The 20,221-nt window shown below is 39.1% G+C and overlaps 1 protein-coding gene across 2 annotated transcripts in view; it reads left to right on the top strand.

Moving 5' to 3' along the window:
- Positions 1-983: 983 nt before the first annotated feature.
- The window catches only part of LOC148407203 (uncharacterized), a 64,586-nt gene continuing 45,348 nt past the window's right edge, over positions 984-20,221 (top strand). The window contains exons 1-7 of one of the 2 annotated variants that reach the window (XM_088404072.1): positions 984-1,024; positions 2,366-2,510; positions 3,111-3,215; positions 3,555-3,600; positions 3,688-3,730; positions 3,822-3,906; positions 4,117-4,490. In XM_088404072.1, coding sequence (XP_088260198.1) covers positions 2,499-2,510; positions 3,111-3,215; positions 3,555-3,600; positions 3,688-3,730; positions 3,822-3,906; positions 4,117-4,128 — 303 coding nt within the window. In that variant the 5' untranslated portion in view covers positions 984-1,024; positions 2,366-2,498 and the 3' untranslated portion in view covers positions 4,129-4,490. Of the gene's footprint in view, positions 1,025-2,365; positions 2,528-3,110; positions 3,216-3,554; positions 3,601-3,687; positions 3,731-3,821; positions 3,907-4,116; positions 4,491-20,221 lie in introns of those variants that run through there. The other variant, XR_015863885.1, reaches the window with a different exon arrangement.

Genomic DNA, 20,221 nt, shown 5'->3' with positions numbered 1-20,221 from the left:
AGCCTGTACTTCCGTTTACGTCAACATGGAAGCCCTCGCCGGCTCACACAGCGCCGCCACACATCCTCCTGTGACAGACATCTTCCAACAAACTCACAAAATAGGATTCCATGCACATGTTATTCCTATTTCCTGACCGCAGATTAGTTTTTCCTGTGTACGTTATACAATACCTATTTTGTAGCCACAACTGAGTATTTCGTGACAGCTGATTAGCGTTGTGCGCACATGGTGTAACCGCCGTGCAGTGCCAATTGATTTTTTTTTTTAGATGTCATGTCTTGAAAAAATTATTATTTGAAAAAATAATTAACAGAAACATTCTTGACTTATATGTCCACAACTTTGACCACACCACAATTACAACTAACATGTCGATCGAGTTCTCTATTCCATACTCTCACACTTTGAATTTTTTTAACAGTCAGTGAGATACATCTAAAAATACTGTATAACGTATACCTAAGGAATTAGTTTTACTTTTTCTTCAATTGGATGAAAAATGTCCATTTTGTAGATCTGTTCAAGAAAGTGTGATTCATTTTTTTGTTGAAGTGATGTAGAGGAATCTATTTTTCAAATATCTAATCACAGAATTAAGATATGTGCAAAAGTGTTTGTCTTTTATTTTTGTCCGGGAATTTTTATATTTGCAAAGCCATTTTAGAAATTTCACTCCGTACTTTAAATAGTTCATAAGTTTATAAACACTGATTTTGTTTACATCTCATTTTTATGTTTTCATTTAAATGTAATATGTTATGTTATGGATGCTATAATTATACGAAATGTCTGACTGTTTGTGCATATTTTTCTTATTGTTTTTTTTCTATTATATTGAGCAAGCAATTGTTAAGGTGCAATCTAAAAAGGATGTTTCAAACAAACAAAAAACTTAGTGTAGTTCATATCAGCCTGCAATATGAGTTTTGTCCAGCAGAGAGTGCACAAAACCTTGCTTATTACACCCTACGATGACAACCGTAGAAGAAGACATTCGGTTTTGTGTTGGCATAAAGACAAGGCGAGTATTGAATATCAACTTTGACAAGCTAAATTATCATAAACGTTGCAAATGTTAAGCGATACAACTATGCATGTTTAAGACTCAGTTGTCTGATTCACTTTGGCGTATACTGTACTTGCTATGGCCGACACGATTGCAAAATAAAACAATGTCCTTATGAGTTGTAACCACGCCAGAATTTTGATAGAATGTCCGTATGTAGAAAGTTTAAAGTTGTAGACCCCCATTTTAAACAGTATGAGTCCGTCATTTAATGAGACATCAATTTCAAGTGAAATATTAATATCGAGCTAAGTGATTACTAAGATAAGGCACGTGGGTAGGCCTCCTAATTTCTTTTTTATTTATTTATTTATTTTTAAAATTTGGTCACCGGAAGCAAATGTAAATGTTCATCGTTGCTTCATAAGTGATTAAGTATTACAGATTCAAACAGATTTAATGAGAGAAACATTTCAGGAGGGATTTTGGAGCAATTTAAAAAAAAATCATTGTGAGGTTGCATTTAATTGTAGAATAAAATGCATTCTTTGAGTTCTTTGCTGGGATAAAACTGATGTTTGTGAATGACGATTAACATAGCCATAACAAACAAACAAACAACCCCACCCAACATTTTACATACATATTAAAAATAAGTAACAAAATAGTATTGTAAATACTATAATATACATACATGCATTCATTTTCACCATCTCCTCCCCCCCTTATAAAATTTTGCAAAACTGTCACACTTACTAAATGAATTGAGTAATCGAAAAATCCCTCGACATCCGCGTTAGCGAAGAATTTCCATATTACAGCATGCGATACTCCCTGTTCGCGGCGCTCCTACGCAGCCAAGCAGCCTCGTAACTGGATAGCCGAGGGGATTCTACTGCAGCAGATGCAGCTCAGTGGTGGAAGATGTGATCACTGCTGAATGTCTCCTGCTTTTTTTATTTGCGCTCATTAGGGCAGCACATAACTCAGTACTCCATTATCACTTAGGCAAAGAGCCACTAGAGGCTGGTAACTAATGCAACTGCTCCAAGGATTTCCTGTTAATCAACGGTTACTGCTCTAAACGTTTTAGTTGCGAATTGGTGTTGCTTACTGGCTGCAACGCTAGGGACAATTTGATAATAAAGATGGGGTTTTATTGTGATCAACCCCCTGGACTTAATTCAATGATGAGATCGTTTGGAAAATAGAGTTCTGCCCTTCAATTGTGAATCCAAGCCATTTGTTATCAAGAAATGTGTACTGAATATTTGGGATATAAGCCACTACTTTTTCTTCACACTCTGCATTTTATTGTCCAGTGTGACATATGTACATTTTTTTCCTTGCCACCAGGGGGCAATCTCCACCAGATTCTGCAAAAGCAGCTGTTAAGAGAACTCAATACCCTGTGATTCGTGGGGCCACAACAAAATAATTGATAGTCTCTGGATGCCAGCGTGAATTGTGAATGGATCGAATTTAGAGGATGAAGAGGATGGTGAGCAAAAACTTCTGGTAGGCTTTGATCCAGGCATGTTACTGTTGTTTTGATACAGTATTCTAGCAATCCGAGTTGTGTTGATGATTGAAAAATGTGGGTATGTTTAATCTCTGTTGAAGGTGTGTTGGTGCTGCTCTTATTTCTAAACGTACAGGCATGTTTGGTCTGTGCTGAAGGCCCAATATTGCTGTAACCAGGCAGTTAAATTCAAAATACCATCTTTCTGCATAAATATTTGTGGTTACAACCTGCATCTTATAGTCTGGTGCGGCCTATACAGGACAAAATGAGATTTTCTTTAAATATTTTGTTGTTGTGGCTTATAATCAGGTGTGACTCATTGTTCGAAATTAACAGTATATACAGTATATCTTTCAAAATGTACTCATTCGCTGTCAAAAATGTATATACATCTACCATGTTTTATTTATTTATTTATTTATTTTTACACGAGCGTGTTAAGAAGGTCTGATACAACTTTAAACTTATGCATAGTGCTTGACGGCAATGTAAAAACAAAAACAATGGGTGGCATCGGCCCTTCTGTTGAGAGATAGACCAGAAACTGCAATCACAAAGGTGGTTGTGCATTGTGAGATCACTTCTATCAGCCATCAAACGATGAAGACCACTGAAAGAATGTGGGGACAGAAAATGAAGCGGAAGCAGCGGGACATCGCCATTGGACCCTCCAGAAAGAAGGTAAGAGCACACCAACTCGTGAGCTTACCTTTGTCGTCACATCGGTTTTACATAGTATTCCATAAATTTGCCTGTAATGCTAATAATATACAGTATGTACAGATTATGTATCTTGAAGATATGGACAGAAATATGCGGCGTGGAGAATGGCTTGCAAGTTAGGCAGACATATGAATTGCTATTCTTAGAGATGAAGAGTTAAGTGCGCAGTAAAAAAAAAAAAATATATATATATATATATATATATATATATATATATATATATATATATATATATATATATTTAATTTATTCAGCAAATAGAATGCTATTGGTAAGATACAGTTCTATAAATTTCAGATGATTCATTCAGCAAGCAGTGAGCTCCCCCCACTGGTAGTGCAAAGTATGTAAAATAATTTTTTACACTTCACATGTATTTTTTACCTCAAATATATTTGACAGTATTTATTCATCGTTGTATAAATTACAGGTAGTTCGTCAAGTAACTGTAAATGTGCAAAAAAGAAACAAAGGTGAGTAAAGGTATTTTGTGCCGCACTGCAGCAATAAAATACATAATCCTTAATTCCAGTTGTTTATATTTCTTTTATATTTCTTCTATAGTTCACAGTGCATGCATGGAGAAATGACTGGGATCATCCAGGCTGGCAGCAATTTGCCTATTTTTCCTGCGGGGGTCGCTAAAAAGGTAGATTGTATTTATTTATTTATTGGCTATCATTGTGTTATGCCAATGGAAATGGATGGAATTGAATGAACTAAAAAAAGTCATAAAACCATAAAATGACCTAAAATAACTACAAAAGAAAATACAACGTTATAGGAAAACAGTGCCTGTGGATAAATAGGACACACATGTAGGAAACTAAAAGCAAACTTAGCATGTCTCTTGATTTAGTGGATTCCATAAGGACAGGGAGGCAGAGGAAGACAACTTGGAGGAGGCCAAGCCAATAAAAAGCCAGGCAACTGGGGCTTTCCTGGATCCAAAGGACATTGACCAATAATGGAATAACATGAAGACATCTAACTGGCATCTGATGTCCCACCTGGGGTACAAGGCTCAAATGATGAAAATGCAGATGTTCATCATGCTTCAAATTTATATCTGGTATCACAGGTGTCCATTTGGTCCTAAAAAAACAAAAAAAAATCATCTTGCCGGTATAATTTATCTCAATCCCTAAATGTATAAACCACAATCTAGACAGATGGGTGATGGCCAATTGCCCAGATTATTGACGTTTCATCATTTTGCATGTGGGTGGTGCATGACGGTGTTTGATGACTGGCTATAAAAGAGCAACTCCAATAACAACTCTGCAGTGTCAGAGCTTTAGCCAAACATTGTGTCTGATGAAGGTCCCACAGATGTGCTCCATTTGCCTGTAGCTTCAAAACAAATGATGCAAATAAAAGTCTGAATTTGATGTTGGGTATTTAACTGGCATTTGCATCCTTTTGATTAAAGCTAACCATATGAAGAATGCATAGAAAAAAAAACACTGTACATATTGTAGTGTCAGTCTTTAGTTTAGAGGTTGGCAACCTGCGGCTCCGGGGTCACTTGTGGCTCTTTCATCTTTACGTTGCAGCTCCGTGGTTTGGAAAAGTAAATAATGTTTGGTTCAAACCAATTTTGTGGAACGCCATAACAAGCGACACATTTGAATTGCAGTCATTGATGTTTGTGTGACTGGGTAATAGGCCGACGTCTATGGAACATGTTTGGGGACACGAAACGTGATGCAAGACAGCCAATTGCGCTCTGGAAGGGAAAAACAGGAAACGGAAATTTAGCGCGGCCTTCCGGATTAAAAGCACAAACGTTAGATGGATGGAAATTCATAGATTAAAAATTGAAGAGAAACGATTGCTTTTGGGGGGTAGTCTGAGGCCTTTCTGGTTTTGGTTGGTGATAAAGCCCTGCCACATTAATCTAATGTTGTTCTCCCAGAAGTACGTATTCTTCTCAGTCATTTGCACGTTTGGCTTCACACCAGTGCATAATTTCCGTTTGCAATAATCGCAGCGTCTGGGTGGGATTCTTCATATCTCTGTATAATGTGAGAAAGTTCATGTGAAGCAATGGCATCCCCCATTGAATGGCTATATACACAGCCAGTATATAAACAGCTGATAAGTCCAGAGTGTGATAAAAAATAAATAATTACAAGACATTTGTTGGTGGTAAAGTCTTACACATCGTCTCTGCGCACCTGCGTTCGTTAATGAGAAAAGACACATCTCCTCCTTTCGATTTATTGTGGCCAGGTCATCCTTCAGTCAAACAGGCGAAGTGAAACCCGGTGGCTAATTTTCAAACATAAGCCGAAAAAAAGAACATGGTTGCCTTGGATTTAAAATAATCATCTAAAATATTTTATTTCATCAGGCATTGATTACATTTCTGAAAGACCTAGCACATAGACCTCGCAGGAAGCTCTTTCCCAGACAGGCTATTTTAACCTAATGAATTAAAGAGAAGGCAATATAGGAGCATAGCACGGGCTGCACGCACACAGAAGCATGCACACACACACGTTGGATTATTTTGGCAAACGTTGAGTTATTATTTCGTTTTATGGGGTTAGGAGGAGGGTGTGGGGCTTGTTTTGTGATACGGCGGCTCTGTTTGTGACTTTGTGAGAAAGGAAGCGCCAGCAAGATCAATACATCCTCTTCGTAGATTTCCAGCGGTGTGTGACGTGCGTGCGGGGAAATGAGCCCGGGCCGAGGATACTTTGCTTGTTATGGATTTGACATGAACTTGGCCCTCCGCCCCTCACCATGTGATGAATGTATTATTTAATCTTCCTGTCTTTGTTAACCTCCATTTGGCAGCAGGCGTAGCGATTCTCTCGCTGTGAGTGGATGAAACAACATCTCCTGTTTGACCTTTTGATTCTGATGAAGTATAATAATAGCCGCGAAATAAAATAGAAGCTCTCTGCAAGGACTGTTCTCGCCAGTGGAAACGGGCTTTGTTTTAGGCGCAGCGGGTCACCTGGACAACACTCATTTAAATTAAGTCGGGGTGCGGCGTCACTTGGGCAGCTGAAGGTCTGCACGGGGTTGCAGAAAGTATGAAAGTGAGTCCCTGTAGCTTTGCATTTGTGCAATGGGCTCTCGTGAGGAATTAAAATGTTGAAATCATGAATTCAAGCTAACCCAAGTCTTACTTGGCTCAAAAGAGTGAGTTCATCTGCGACACACTAAGCAAAAATGGTGGACATTGCCTCCAACACATCTGCACTATGAACAAATGCTTCACAATTATATTTTGCAAAGCCCTCCCTTAGAAAGAGAAAACATTTTGTGCACCCCCACTTGCTGCAGTGACGAGAAATACCTAAGATCATGATCTATAAATAAAATGATAAGTATATCTAAAATTGTATCCATTTTAACATTAACAAAAGAAAACTGTTCAACAAATGTTAAATCTACTCTTTAAGGGGTTTATACCTTTACAGGTTAGTCTGAAACTGAAAAAAAATTATCCTTTCACTCCCATTCGCAGGAATCATAGCAATCAGATAAAATTCCATCCCAGTGGTTCATGACACACCTATCCACATATTTGTGGCATTTAGCAACTTTTCCAACAGTGGGCCGACTGTCAACAAGGTCGGTTGCATTGCACAAATAACGATCTAGTACTGCGGAAATATAGGCTATGGGATATACATTCCCAGTGGTATTTCTTGGTAGAAATGGAAATGGAAAATTTTCAAGTAATTTTTCAAGTATCCTAGATTTATAAACAAGTGATTTATGCCATAAATGTGATTTTTTTTTTTAAATCGGTAATGAAAGGGTCAAACAACATGAGACTAATGAGAAAATAAACATAAGACAGGCACAGGAATTAAAATATTAAAACGTAAGCACTCATAAAAGTCAGAAGGTTGAAAGTAGAAAATCAGCATAACTCCACTAAAATGCTGTCTTAACATTTTTAATGCTGTTGGGCAGCTTAGACATATTCTTTTCGCAATTCATTCATAAAACCACAAAACTTTTATTTTATTTTTCAAATAACCGCTAACAAGCATTCCAGTTTTCTTATAATAACTGACAAAATTATATGGAAAACAGGCATTGGTGTGTTTTGCTGTGATGACTTTTTCCATCTTGGTCGGATTAATGCAACGCATCGTATCATTTTTCTTCATCTCTATAATTTTCCCTGATTGTCTTTTGGTTGGTGCTTTGTATTAATGTGCCTCTAAAGAATTTTGATGATTTTGCAAGGCTTCGGCCCATTGTTAGTAGCCTATAACTGTGATGAAAATATTTTGGTCTAGTCAGGATTTTCGGTTGAAGCCACAGCAGGAAAGTGTCGTACATTTAGCCCAATGGAAAGAATTGGCAAAAAGTGGAACAATCAGGCAATGATTCGTTAATTATTCGCCAATGTCAATCTGAAAATCAAATGTTGGTACTTTTTTACCTCATAATTTTAGTACATTAATGAGAATTTCACGGTTCATAAAATCCCAATTTGTGGGTTGAATTGTTCTCCCAATTAACCTTGTAGTAGTGCGTGGATATGTTTTTGTCTGGGGGTGCGTGCAGGAAGAAGTCTGTTTAAAAATAAACGTCTTGCCAGCAATCTCAGACAATGACAATATTCTTTGCGGTTTAGAGACGTCAGAGCTTTTGGGCAGATGCCAATTTGACATCCTCAAATGGGAAACATCTCGGTCATCTTTGGGTCAGAGACATTTCATCGAAAATAAGATTTGGATTGATGAGTTTTCGGTCAATAAATGCGAACTATGGAAATGATTGGGGGCGGGGTTTGAGATTTGTTCTCAACAACAGCACAGTTTCACATTTGCCACATTTGAATGGTGTTTAACATTTTTTTTTAAGAGTGCAGACATTCAATCATACGCAGTTATGTTTACTGTAACAATTACTTTAGTTAAGTAATCGATTAATTTTCATAATCCTTTGGATTAATCCTTATTTCTTATGGCATTCATACTCTTCTTACCGGTATAAAAATGCTGTAAATGGGACTATTTTTGGGCGGTCGGTAGTGATGTAATGTATGTAATGCATGTAAATCTGGTCCAAGGACTCGTCCTTGACTAAAAGGCCAACGTTCTGTTTTAGGCCTGACATAACAGTAACACAAGAACGAAGGTTAGGGTTAGCTTTGAAAAGCACTTGCAAGGTGAGCATAACCAAATCCATGTGTCTGATTATTGAGTATCGACCTCTTAAAACTGCAGTTGCCCCCACGCTGCTGGAGACAATAGACCACAAACCGAGACAGGAAACTCAGATCCTCCCATGATTTACTGCTTTCCCTCCTTGCTTACAGAGCAAACCTTTGACAAATCCTCTCCACCTTAAATCGAAATAATGACACGTCTCTCTATTTTTTTTTTGACAAGGTTGTCTAAATTAAAAAACATTTGCAGGGGAAATTGAGTACTGCCTACGAGCCAAAATCTGTTCTACACATTTCTGGGAAGGAAAGCGAATGTCAATACATATGTTTCTGGTTCTTTCTGCCCTCAATGATCCATTATATGACAGTGGATCTGGAAGCTGGAGTTGAGCGGTCTCCAATGTCCCATCATGCGCATGCCTCAACAGCATGCCCCCATCTGGCCGGGATACCGGGGGGTTTGGAGTTCTGTTCAAACTTGGCGTTGGGGATGACTTAATAAAGATGCTTGAAATGACCTAAAAAGTCATCTTGTAAGCACAGCAGAGAAAAAAATGCAACCATCTACCCGCAGAGCAACAACATTCTCTTGAGAATATTTTGGTGAGTTTGGATTGCCCCCCCCCCCGAGTCCCACGGGAGGGTTTGAGATTAGCTAGAATGTGATGAGATGGTGACAAATATCCAACGCTCCTTCACGTTGACCATCCGGTACGCAAACCGCGGCGGAGAAGAGCAGCTCTTCCATTGGGCCGGAAAAGCAAACAAAACAAAAAGAAACTTACTCAGGAAGCAAGATATCCATTTCATGGCCCCGTCTGTTTAGCTGCCACCTGTTGGACATGATCATTACCACAGCGCAAGAGGCGTACGGGGGCTCGGTCAGCCATATTTATATCAACAAGCCGGGATAAAACTGTCTAATTATCCCCCACGGCCCCCCTGTTTGGCTCTCGCAACTCTCCCCATGAGCTGGTACCATTTGCCTCCTGGGCTTGTGGCCAACTTGTGCCGGCTGGCATGTTAAAGCCCATCCTAATGACAGCTCTCTTTCAATGTCAGCTCCTTGTAAAATGCTTCGGGCAGCTTATGCGCTATATGCCCAACTAGCGCATCTCAACGGAAGCTCGACAATTTGCAACTGGCGATCGCGCAACCACCCTCGACAATTTCGTGATTTGTATTTCCAGCGAAGGGACACTGGGAAAAATGAATAAATGAAGCATATTTTACTTGTATTATTCAGCGCAAAGCTGATTAGTAAAATGCTTCAAACCACTGTGTTGTCATGTTTTGGACTGATTGTGGTGGCTAGCAAACTCAGAAAACAAGCTAACATTTCTTCATTAATGCTTGTCGCAAAACTTGCAGTTCATTTCAACTGGAATTATTAAATATTAAAGTTAAATCCAGTCCTGTGGAACATATGTGATATGAGCCTAACATTTAAATATGAAAAATCTTTCAACATCACTTTATTTATTTGTCAAAATCTGTCAACAGTGATTTATTTCTCTTTTTTGAATTGCCAAAAGAGTATGTGCACAAAAAAAAGTTTCGGGTAACTTTATTAGTGGGAAAACTGACAGAATTTTGGGGCTGGTTTAGGTATAATTAGCTTCTATCTTTTCCGTTAAAAACCCCATCCGTTCAGCGGAGTGCATACACGGAATTATGTTACTCGGCACAGAGAGGGACTCAATCTTGGAGACATTTCAGGAAGGATCAAATTCATTGTATTGCTAAGGATAGACACATTTTAGTCACAAATGCTATAGAGTCATTTAAGGCAAGTAAATATGATGCTAATGACCAAAGACGAAGCTTTGATGCTCAGTTGCAAATTGGTAGAAGACCAAACATAAACACTTTGCACCTGTGCAAAGCTGACAATGATCATAACAGTTTTGATCGCCACAGATGGAATGCGGCGGGTTTCAGCGAGGAATCCCCGACCTCGAGGGAGGTAGCATTAAGGTCTTAATTAGGACGCGGTGGGGGACCATTCAGGGTACTTCAGCATGACAAGGGATGCAGCAAAGGGAAACCGAAGCGGATCGTCTTTCCTAGTTCAAGGCTAATTGCTGAAAAGGGATCTGACATGGATGTGCAGGGAAACACAGGCGGTATGTAGTATAATCATGTGAGGTCACCGCCACCGCTCGTTGGTCTAATCTGAGTGTCTTTGGTAGATCCTTGTCATTCGGACACTATTTAGAAAAATGTATTCACCCAACACGGAATAACGGCCATTTTTGTTGAAAGAGGGATTTTCCCTTTGAGTGGATTTCTAATACGCAAGCAGGGACAGAGTTGTCACTCAGCAAAGGCTGTCACGGTGGCGTGTTTACTTCCAGGGATTGAGTCATCCCAGGATCTCTGATGAAGCGGCAGCTGTGGCAGATATGATTACTACAACTGCTCACGAACTGGACCTGCGCCTATGCTTGCTAGTGCTATAAGTTTTTAGGGCATAAAAAACAACAACACATGAGGCTGTGCTCTAATAACCGCATTTGCTGCTTTTTCTCAGCTTCTGGTAAGCTTGAGGCTAACGTAGAGCTAACGTTTGAATGCGAATGCACATATTTGGAGGCTATATGTTGAAAACTTGGCAGTTTTTCTCATAATGCTACACACTTAAGTAAAATTTGCTTTTTTTAAGCATTTGGGCTAGATTATACCGTACAAAGTTAAGTAAGCATAGTCTATTCGTAGGTTTTTTTTTTTTTAAATTACATCGCCGAAGCATGATATCCGTTTGTCTTGTGATCCTATAATGCCATGAGTTATTGACTTTGGCATGTGCAATACCCCATACACGCAGATATGTTCAAACGTATTTGCACAATATGCGTGCATATTTGAACAAATTTGCCAGTCAAAAGTGTTAACTGTACTCCACATTGGCAGTTTCATGCTTCTGTAAACACTATTGTATATATCTAAACTTGTATTCCCAGTGACTGTCACCCTAACTCTTCTCCGCTTGTTTTCCATTGACATCCCAAATGATCTCAGTCATGAGCGTGACCGCGTTGTTATTCTTTGTTGTATTTCATTTCGTATGTTATCCTTAACAGCTAAACTCAGAATATTATAGCAACAGTATAGGTTAGATGCATAGCTGCAGAAGTGATTATACGCGTTTTCTATCGCAGTGTAAACATTCCATGAATTAATAATCTGTCTACTGCATGTAGTATAGTATTATTTAATTGTCAGAGATGACAAAAAAAAGAAAAAAAAAATTAGAGCCATTAGAACTCTTACATCGACACTTCCAAAAATTTTGGAAATTGCGCTTTTCAAACAGGGGGAAGTAGCCAAATACTATTTTAGTTTTGTTTTTGACCTCATATTCACGCTGTTGGAATAATCTGCATCATCTGCGAGCCTTGCGATAATGAGCAATCAGGATGATTGACGGATGGCTGTTTCGTGGCAGGCCAGCATTGAACGATATCATAAAGGGGGTGAGGCAGCCACACTATATTGCGCGGCCTCTGCAAACAAGGTGTTTTACTTCCTGGTTAGAAATGTCAGTACCATAAAACTCATTTAATAAGAAATTAAATCGCCAATGCGCCAAATGTACTAATACCATGATCTAGTCCCTTTAAGATCTCCTTTAGAAAGCGCAACAAGTACTTAAAACCTTGAACAGCTACAGATGAGCATTCACAAAAGGTGAAATTCAGTTCACCTGGGAAAGATTCCAATACATTCGTGGTTCATTAACTTATTGTAAAACTGCATGTACATTGTTTGGTTTGCCAGCTGCCAATCAGCTGGTTACCTCCCTGAATGTGCTGCTCAGCTGTTTCTTGTTTTGTAATTGGCCTTTGTGTGTATTTGGTTGCTCTCGTTTTTGTTTCCTGGTCTTCCTTTGTGCTTGTTCTGTTAAGAATCGTCACGGGATGCATTTTGTGTTTCATGATTGCTGAGCTGACATTAATCCTGATGCTCAATCACGGGGGGGGGAAACGTATGGTTCTTTCAGTTAGCGAAGGGCAGGTGAAGTCTTTTAACGAGTTGGCTTCCATCAAACTGGTGCACGAAACGGTTCAGCTCGTGAGGCTTCATGTATGCAAAATCCCCTGCTGGGGAAAACCTTATTTTCACAAAAAATTCAAAATTAATTTCGAAATAAATCTTCTTCCTGTATTGGGTGAAATAAAATTGAACCTATTTGTCACCTGAAACAAGACTGTTAAATATAATAAATATTTATGCGAATTTTCATTGTCTGTACATTAACAGTATCAACATCACTTGAAAGCCTTGGCATGTTTTGGCCCATAACTATTTCATTTTATACCAGTGAGCTACAAACCGAGTCAGGGTGGTTTCAACTCATGTTTCTGCCAAATCGTCCTGAGTTATTGCTGTCTAATATCCTTATATGACATGAGGTTATGGTGCAACTGTGAATGTTGTATCTTAACTTGCTGAAGCAATTGTTATGGTTATTCAAAAGCCCTCCTGGGGATTTTTTTTATCTTATAAATGGTCTTTACAGACTTTTGCTGTGAAAATTTCTAATCCCACTAGGCCTTTTCATTGACTTCATTTTGAATTTTTTCTTCCGCGCACCAAAATTCATTGCCAGATATTACGACGCGAACCGCACGGCTGTTCCTCAGACCTCGGAGAGATAATTCAGTTGACAACTTGACAATTGACAGCACGCAAACTTTATCGCGCGCGTTTAAGGACGGTCTGCTCTGGTCAAAATACAAGCGCTCATCTTTCACTTTCAACGACAGCCACTTTAAATCAAATTAATTTCTGTTAACGCTGATGTACGTATTATTTCTCTTTGACTGATTTTACTGAAGTTCCTGTTGGAAGGGCTGCTCGCTTTTGCATCCAGAAATCAAAACGCTACCTTGTACTTACTGTTTCCCCAGTAGAAAGCAAAATATCCTTTACTTTGAAGCAGTTAGTGCATAGAGATAAAAATCTATCAGAAAAAGGAAGACGGGGCTCCGCTGGGAGGCAGTAAATTGAATCTAAGGCTGTACCCGACAGACCACAGGATATGCCTGCAAAATGTAGAAATATCAAAATGGTGAAAAAGTCTGTTCGTGCCCATTCATATAAACTGTCTTGTAATGTTCTTAGTCCCTTAGAGGATAACTTGGGGGGAAAAACTCCAGGAAGGGGAGAATGGTTTTCACATAACTTCTCTCTTCTTTTTTTTTTCAAACACACATCAGCTTTTCTCTCCTCCCTGCAGTTAAATGTTGTATTCCACCGGGTCCCGGAAGGAAGCAGCCCAGTAAATCCCTGCTGCAGGACTTAAAACGGCAACAGTATCTTAGGACAGGTGAAAAACGTATATGTCCAGGCCCCTTGGCTTGTGTCTCCAGGGGTTAATCATCCAGCCGCACAATTTAAAGACACAGGCGTTTAGTTTAAATTTAGCCGTTCAGGAAGCTATAATGATAAAATAACACTTGCTCACAGAACACAGAGAACCTCCTGATGAAATAGTTTACACTCAGTGGGTAATAAGCTGCCGGCTGGTTTATAGGACTCGCTTTTGGGGCCAATTTGCAACCTTAATCAGTGCATGTGTGACGTTGAAAACGAGGGGGTTCTCTTGAGGTGGATTAGGAAGTCTTCACTTAAATGGCTGTAATGGACGAAGCCGATGCGTGCACTTGTGAGGTTTTATTTGAAGCAAGGAGGTTGGAGATTATAATGTAAACAGTGAGAAAGCCTTCACAAGGGTACCCATATGGTTTTATGATTTCAGTTCAAGTCAAGGATTACCATTTTGGAGCGGAGAACTTGTATGCTTTTTCGTTTTGACCTTAAACTATCCCAATGCAAGTGTTCCTGTTCCTCTAGGGGATTGTGCAGTCACAGGACCTGGCATTAAGAAAAGATTTGAAAATAAAGTGAATGCTTGCACCCTGACAGGCAAAAATGATGTTCCTTGAATTTAAAGCATCTCGAGGGCTTTCCCTACATAGCCCCCTGTGACTGCCATGCTGCAGAATAGTGATCAGTCAGGGCGTGTCTTTTTAAGGGGATAAAACATCCACCATATGCTGGGCTCTAAGCGCTTGTCATGAGTCAAGATGAATATCAGCGTCATCAAGTGATGATGTCCAAAACACCACGGAATGCCTCGTGCAAAACATTTGTTGCAAAAGGGGTGTGAAAAGTTTTTCTGTCGACATTGTTTCCTTGCAGTGTCAAGCAAACATGAATGGGGGAAAACCTCAATAGGCAGTCGCATCATTATTTGGTAGTTAAAGAAAATCACTGGGTCTCTGTGAGCTGATGAACACGTGTTTCACAATATTTACACATCTGCTTTAATCTGAGCAGTTCATTTATTTTAGCTTTATTAAAATAAACAGACTTGAGTGTTGGCAGCTGGCTAAATGAATGGAAAATAAAAGAAAGTGCAGCATAAACCCGTATAGTGAATTGCTTCAGGATGAGGAATTTAAAAAAGTTCAGTTCAAAGCAGGAAAATGGAAGCCATACATTTTCACTTGAGTGTACTGTATCTTGTTGCCTATTCAAGTCACTCTATCAGGAGTTAAATCAAACTGAATTGACCGTAATATTGAGTAAACAACATCTTAAGCAAGTGTGCTAAAAAAATGATTTAAAGAAATGATGTTCCGGTTGTCAAATGCCAAAACATGCCATGGCCATCTGTTCTCCCTTCCTTGCTTTGGGGAGGATAGAAAAGGTTTGCAGTGATGCGCAACCTCAATAAAATAGCCCTGATCCAGAGCGAGATCCTTGTATTTGTCCACTGCCTATTCATTTGGGAACTAATAGTGAAAGACAGTGAAAGGGGTCATCTGAAAGACATCTGTAAACATGTCAGTAAATCACCCTCAGTGATGGCAGGGAAATTCCTCCCCCCTCATCATCTTGTGGCTGGATGACTACATGGCCAATAGAGGACATTAAGATTATTCCCAGATTGATCTCTTGCTCCCAATAAATGATGGGAACCTTTTTAGAGATCTTGCAACTAAGTTATTTTAAAAAACAAGAAAAAACAGGTTTGTGAGTTAGTGTATTATGGACAGCTACTTTTTTCCTGGTCAAATTATTTAAAAATTGAAAGAAGTATATTGAATATTGTAATATGAGATTTGCAGTAGTACCTATTGGTTTGTGTGTCTCTGAATGTTAAGTGTAAGTCACAGGTGTCAAACAACAGTCCTCGAGGCTCGGCATCTTGGCTGTTTTCAAAGTTCCCCTCCAACACACCCGATTTAAATGATTAGCTAATCGGTGAGCTCTGCAGGAACCTAAGGACTTGTCTACATGTATCCAAACTTTCCAAATTATCCCCCTTTTGTGTGTGGAATATTTCCCTCCATACAGCTTAGTTTGTTTAAACAAATTGCCTCAAAGTGCATCTTTAAATTCATTTAAAAGCATGCCAATGAGGATGGATTTTCCTCCATGCGGCCCCTGAGCTCTGACAACTCGGATCTAGGTGAAAAAGAAGCCGGTGATCCGTAGAGGACCAAGAACTGAGGACACGCGGCACAAAAAACAGTCTGTTTTGTTTTTGGATTGCGTTACGAGCGACTCTCACTTTGACATCGATCTTTGTATTACGACAGGATTTTAACAACATGTCTAACTCCAAAACGTTGAGCCGTTTCTCTTATTTGAGAAGCCAAATACTGACATGTCTGACATGCCTGCTTATTGTTGAAAAGGCATGACGGGACTTCTCAGTCTGTTGAGGCTTTCAGCAAATGGTTAGTTTGTGTATTCAGACTTCATTCCCACAGTTGTTTTTGCAGACGTGTATCTGGATTTTAGTAATATTTCTGTCAATATTTACGCTTGTTTTGTTTTTTTTCCAGCAGACGGTTGTTCAGCAGCAGCCATAACACTTGTGCTGTAAACACCCATGAAAACACTAAACCATATATCAGCATCTATCTAATCCATATGCTCTGACAACTTTATTGTGCTCATAAAATAATCGCAACTGCCCTCAAGCACATTGTATTTTTGGTCGTTTTAAAAAGGCTTAAATTACACTCCGACAGCATCAAGATGAATTTATTGGCAGCGCTAATGCGAGTCCGCTTTTTTCTTAGTGAAGAAAGGGAATTTTCCTTTGCGCGTCCGTGCCAAGAGCAGGAGGGGGAAATCAATTCCATTCAACTATTCGTCAACTCCCTTTAGAAACATTTAATAGTGATAAAATTTATGGTTCTAGTTTCCAAAGGATATTGCCAATGAAGTTCATCTTTATGAAAGTGCTTGTAAATGCTACCATTGTCTCACGTTTTGGGTGATAGTTCAAACTTTGGCCGCAGTTTGAAAATGGAGTTCAGAGGACATGATAAATGCCTAGCTTATCTATCTATCTATCTATCTATCTATCTATCTATCTATCTATCTATCTATCTATCTATCTATCTATCTATCTATCTATCTATCTATCTATCTATCTATCTATCTATCTATCTATCTATCTATCTATCTATCTATCTATCTATCTATCTATCTATCTATCTATCTATCTATCTCTATCTATCTATCTATCTCTATCTATCTATCAAGATCGAGCATTAACAGGCTGTTAGATCTATCTATCTATCTATCTATCTATCTATCTATCTATCTATCTATCTATCTATCTATCTATCTATCTATCTATCTATCTATCTATCTATCTATCTACACGGAATAGGAAAGAGAGATGAGCAATGACAGAAACAGATAACTTTCAGGAATCCACTGAAGCAAAGTGTGTTCAAAATGGAGTTTCCATATGCCGTCTGCGCTAGTTTTCCCCAAGACGCATGACAGCGTCAACAAACTCTTGTATCTTTTGCCTTTGCAATTAGCTCATTCATCAGCCTATGATGACTATTGTCGTCAAATGTATTTTTTTACCAGGCTTCACTGAAGCCAAAGTTCCGTTTGAGCAGGGCCGGCCACGAATGAGTTAAAACGTTACATAAAACGTAAACACTTCGGATCAGCCGTTTTCATTCAGTCTATTGATCACGTCGCTCTGATCATCTGTCGTTTGCCTAACTTTGTTCTTACCTTTTTACCCTGTATCCATTACTGTATTTGACACAGATTATAAAATGTGTGAGCCATCATGGATCACAATTCAGAGTGAAAGCATTTTTATTGGACAGCATAGCGTTGCCTAGTATAATGAAGTCATTAAAACATGGAGCAGCTTTGCAGATCCAACATAGAAGGAGACACGGGAATTCTGGTCAGAGTGAGTTATGGATCATCTAGGAGCTGTTAAGGCCAGCGATGAATTAACATGTACTTAAGATTTTTTTTCTTTTCCTTTTTACGTTCTGACACAAGGAAGGAAATGTTCCTGCTTTTCTTCAGGATGTGCCATTTTCTTCTCTTCATCTCTCTCGAATTCTCCCGCTGAACCGTCAAGCCGTCAAATTGAGCGTTTAAAGGCCTTTACGGCTCCCTGCAGAGGCTTCCTCGCGATGCCCAGAGTCAACTCGCGGGGTCAGGGAGCAATATCAATTCACAGGGAAGATCTTCCAAAAAAACCTTGGCAAAATGACTGTAATTTACTTTCATATGGCTCATCAATCAAGCCCGCTGTTCTCTTTTTGCTGTAATTGCTGGGAAATGGTTTAAATCATGTGCAGACTCTGAAATGAGCATTGGAATCGAGGCGTGCGTGAGTCACTCAGTAAGATCTCATTCATGTCTACACCGTTTAAACATTGGATTATTATGCTGATTTAAAATGCGATCATGTCAAATTGAATAACTTGATTTCGTCGTCGTATTTCAAAAGTAAAATATTGATTGTAGCGCCGTGTGTATCGTCTGACTTCTCAGGCTATTTTCAGACTCGACACACCTCCGCATGGGACAACAGCATCAACGTTCGAGCACGCATCTGTCGGAACCCCAGTGAATAAGACGATCCTTTGTGAGCGAGTTTTGTGGCGCTGTTCAGCTGACAGGTGGCGGAAGTCATGCTAGAGGTGTGGAAAGCCCAAAGCAAACAACAAACTAGACCTCATGGTTTTTCTTTAAATATGCCAGTGATTTCCGAAGTAAATTGAGCCAAGGCACATTTTACATTACAAATATTACGACACGTCACCAAGTGTAATCTGTGACAAAGAAATAGCATTTTTAAATACTCAATAGGCATGTTTAACACAAATACTTGGAGTGTCCAATATACTTCCCATGCATATTTCAAGGATTGTGGGCGGAATCCCGAGTGAGGATAAGCGACGATAGAAAATGGATTGATGGATCATTCCATAATATTAATCGTCACGCCCAAAGCTTTACATTCTAAAATGAGTTACCCGACAGCTGTGTTGTTCTGTAGGCATAAAAAGCAGGATTACAGCAGATAATTCAGCAATTTTCTCCCAAAACTCGGCTGCTCTGATATAATTCTTGTTTTGATCTTCTGATTGGAAGTGAACACTCCAAAAACATGCCGTTTTTGTGCGTTTATTAGAGAAAGATGAAGTCACGGAGCTAACACTTTTTTTAAGGCACTGCTGAATGCACTCACTGATAGACACGTTCGCATATGTTTTGCGGATGGGAAGATTGTTTTAAAAAAAAAAACAAGTCATGTTTTCTGATGGTTGTTGTTTAAACGCTTCAAAATGAGTTAATGGTGCTCAAGGGAATATGAGCGCTGAATTTAGATAAATCATATATTCTCAAAAGCCAGGTGTGTTTCTTCCAGCTGTAAGCAGTTGGCCGCGTTACATTTTGTCCTCCGCTCTGTAGTCGTAAGAGGACATTAGGTTAAGTGTCTTGAGGTGTGACTGCCTGCAGGCCAAATGGGGAAAGCCGGGCTCCAAATAGGGTTCACCAGTGTGAATTATGGGACCAGAGAGTAATTTTCTATTCCCACACTACAGGCATTCCAAGAAGGCTCAATAATTATGAGTTTTGCCTTTTTAACTGACTGTATTTCCTGAAATTAAATCATTAAATCAAGTAGAACCGATGAGGTCACACATGACGGGAAAACCTGAGGTAACAAAAGTTGTGTCAGACACATGGAAAATATTGCGGTGTAAAATGAGTTAAAGCGGACCTCATCTTTGTTACGCGTTGCACGAATTTGAACGCTACGTATCTGGTGCTAGGCCACTACTTACGTGGCGGCTTTTAGTGTCTCGGAGGGAGCTTCAAAGACTAATAAACTGCAAGTGACATCATGTTCTTCCACCTTTTGTGGTCCTTTCCACTTACCTGCTAGAACATAACTGCAAAATTAGCTGCTAACATACAATTGTGGTTTATATGCATCCGTATACATTTTATGAAATGATATGTTTGGTATTTGTATGAAAATGGTAAAAAAAAAAAAAAGTGGCTGCGGAGACCGAAATAATCTCCTAAAGAAGAATGGCTCAGTTTCAGCCTCAAACCTGTGAAGTGAGAGCTCCTTCAGCCACAGAGATTTTTTCTTTTCGGTCAAACAAGTCGAAGCTGTTCCTCAAGCTGGAGACAAGGTCAAAGAAATAATGTTTGATCTGTTATGGCACTCTTGTAATTATTTAGACCCTGGAGGAAGAACTTTTCTTTGGCTTGGCTACTGCTATCTAATATTTTACTTGGAACTTGTAAAAGACCGCCGTGTGTTTGCGGCTTAACTTATGAATTCTCAATTATTCAAAAGGATTTTTTTTCCAAGTTGTTTAAGGAACATGCATAACTTACATTTTGCTTTATTTTTAATCAAGAATAAATATCTCAAATCAAATAAAAGAATTGGGTCAAATACAACAAATATTTTTTCCCCACTGTTTGCGCATTCATTTTA

This window comes from Hippichthys cyanospilos, chromosome 20 (assembly GCF_059441005.1).
Source record: "Hippichthys cyanospilos isolate Australia breed blue-spotted pipefish chromosome 20, RoL_Hcya_1.0, whole genome shotgun sequence".
Classification (NCBI taxonomy): Eukaryota; Metazoa; Chordata; class Actinopteri; order Syngnathiformes; family Syngnathidae; genus Hippichthys; species Hippichthys cyanospilos.
Note: the sequence above shows the minus strand (reverse complement) of the source record. Positions and strands in the feature narration are given on the sequence as shown.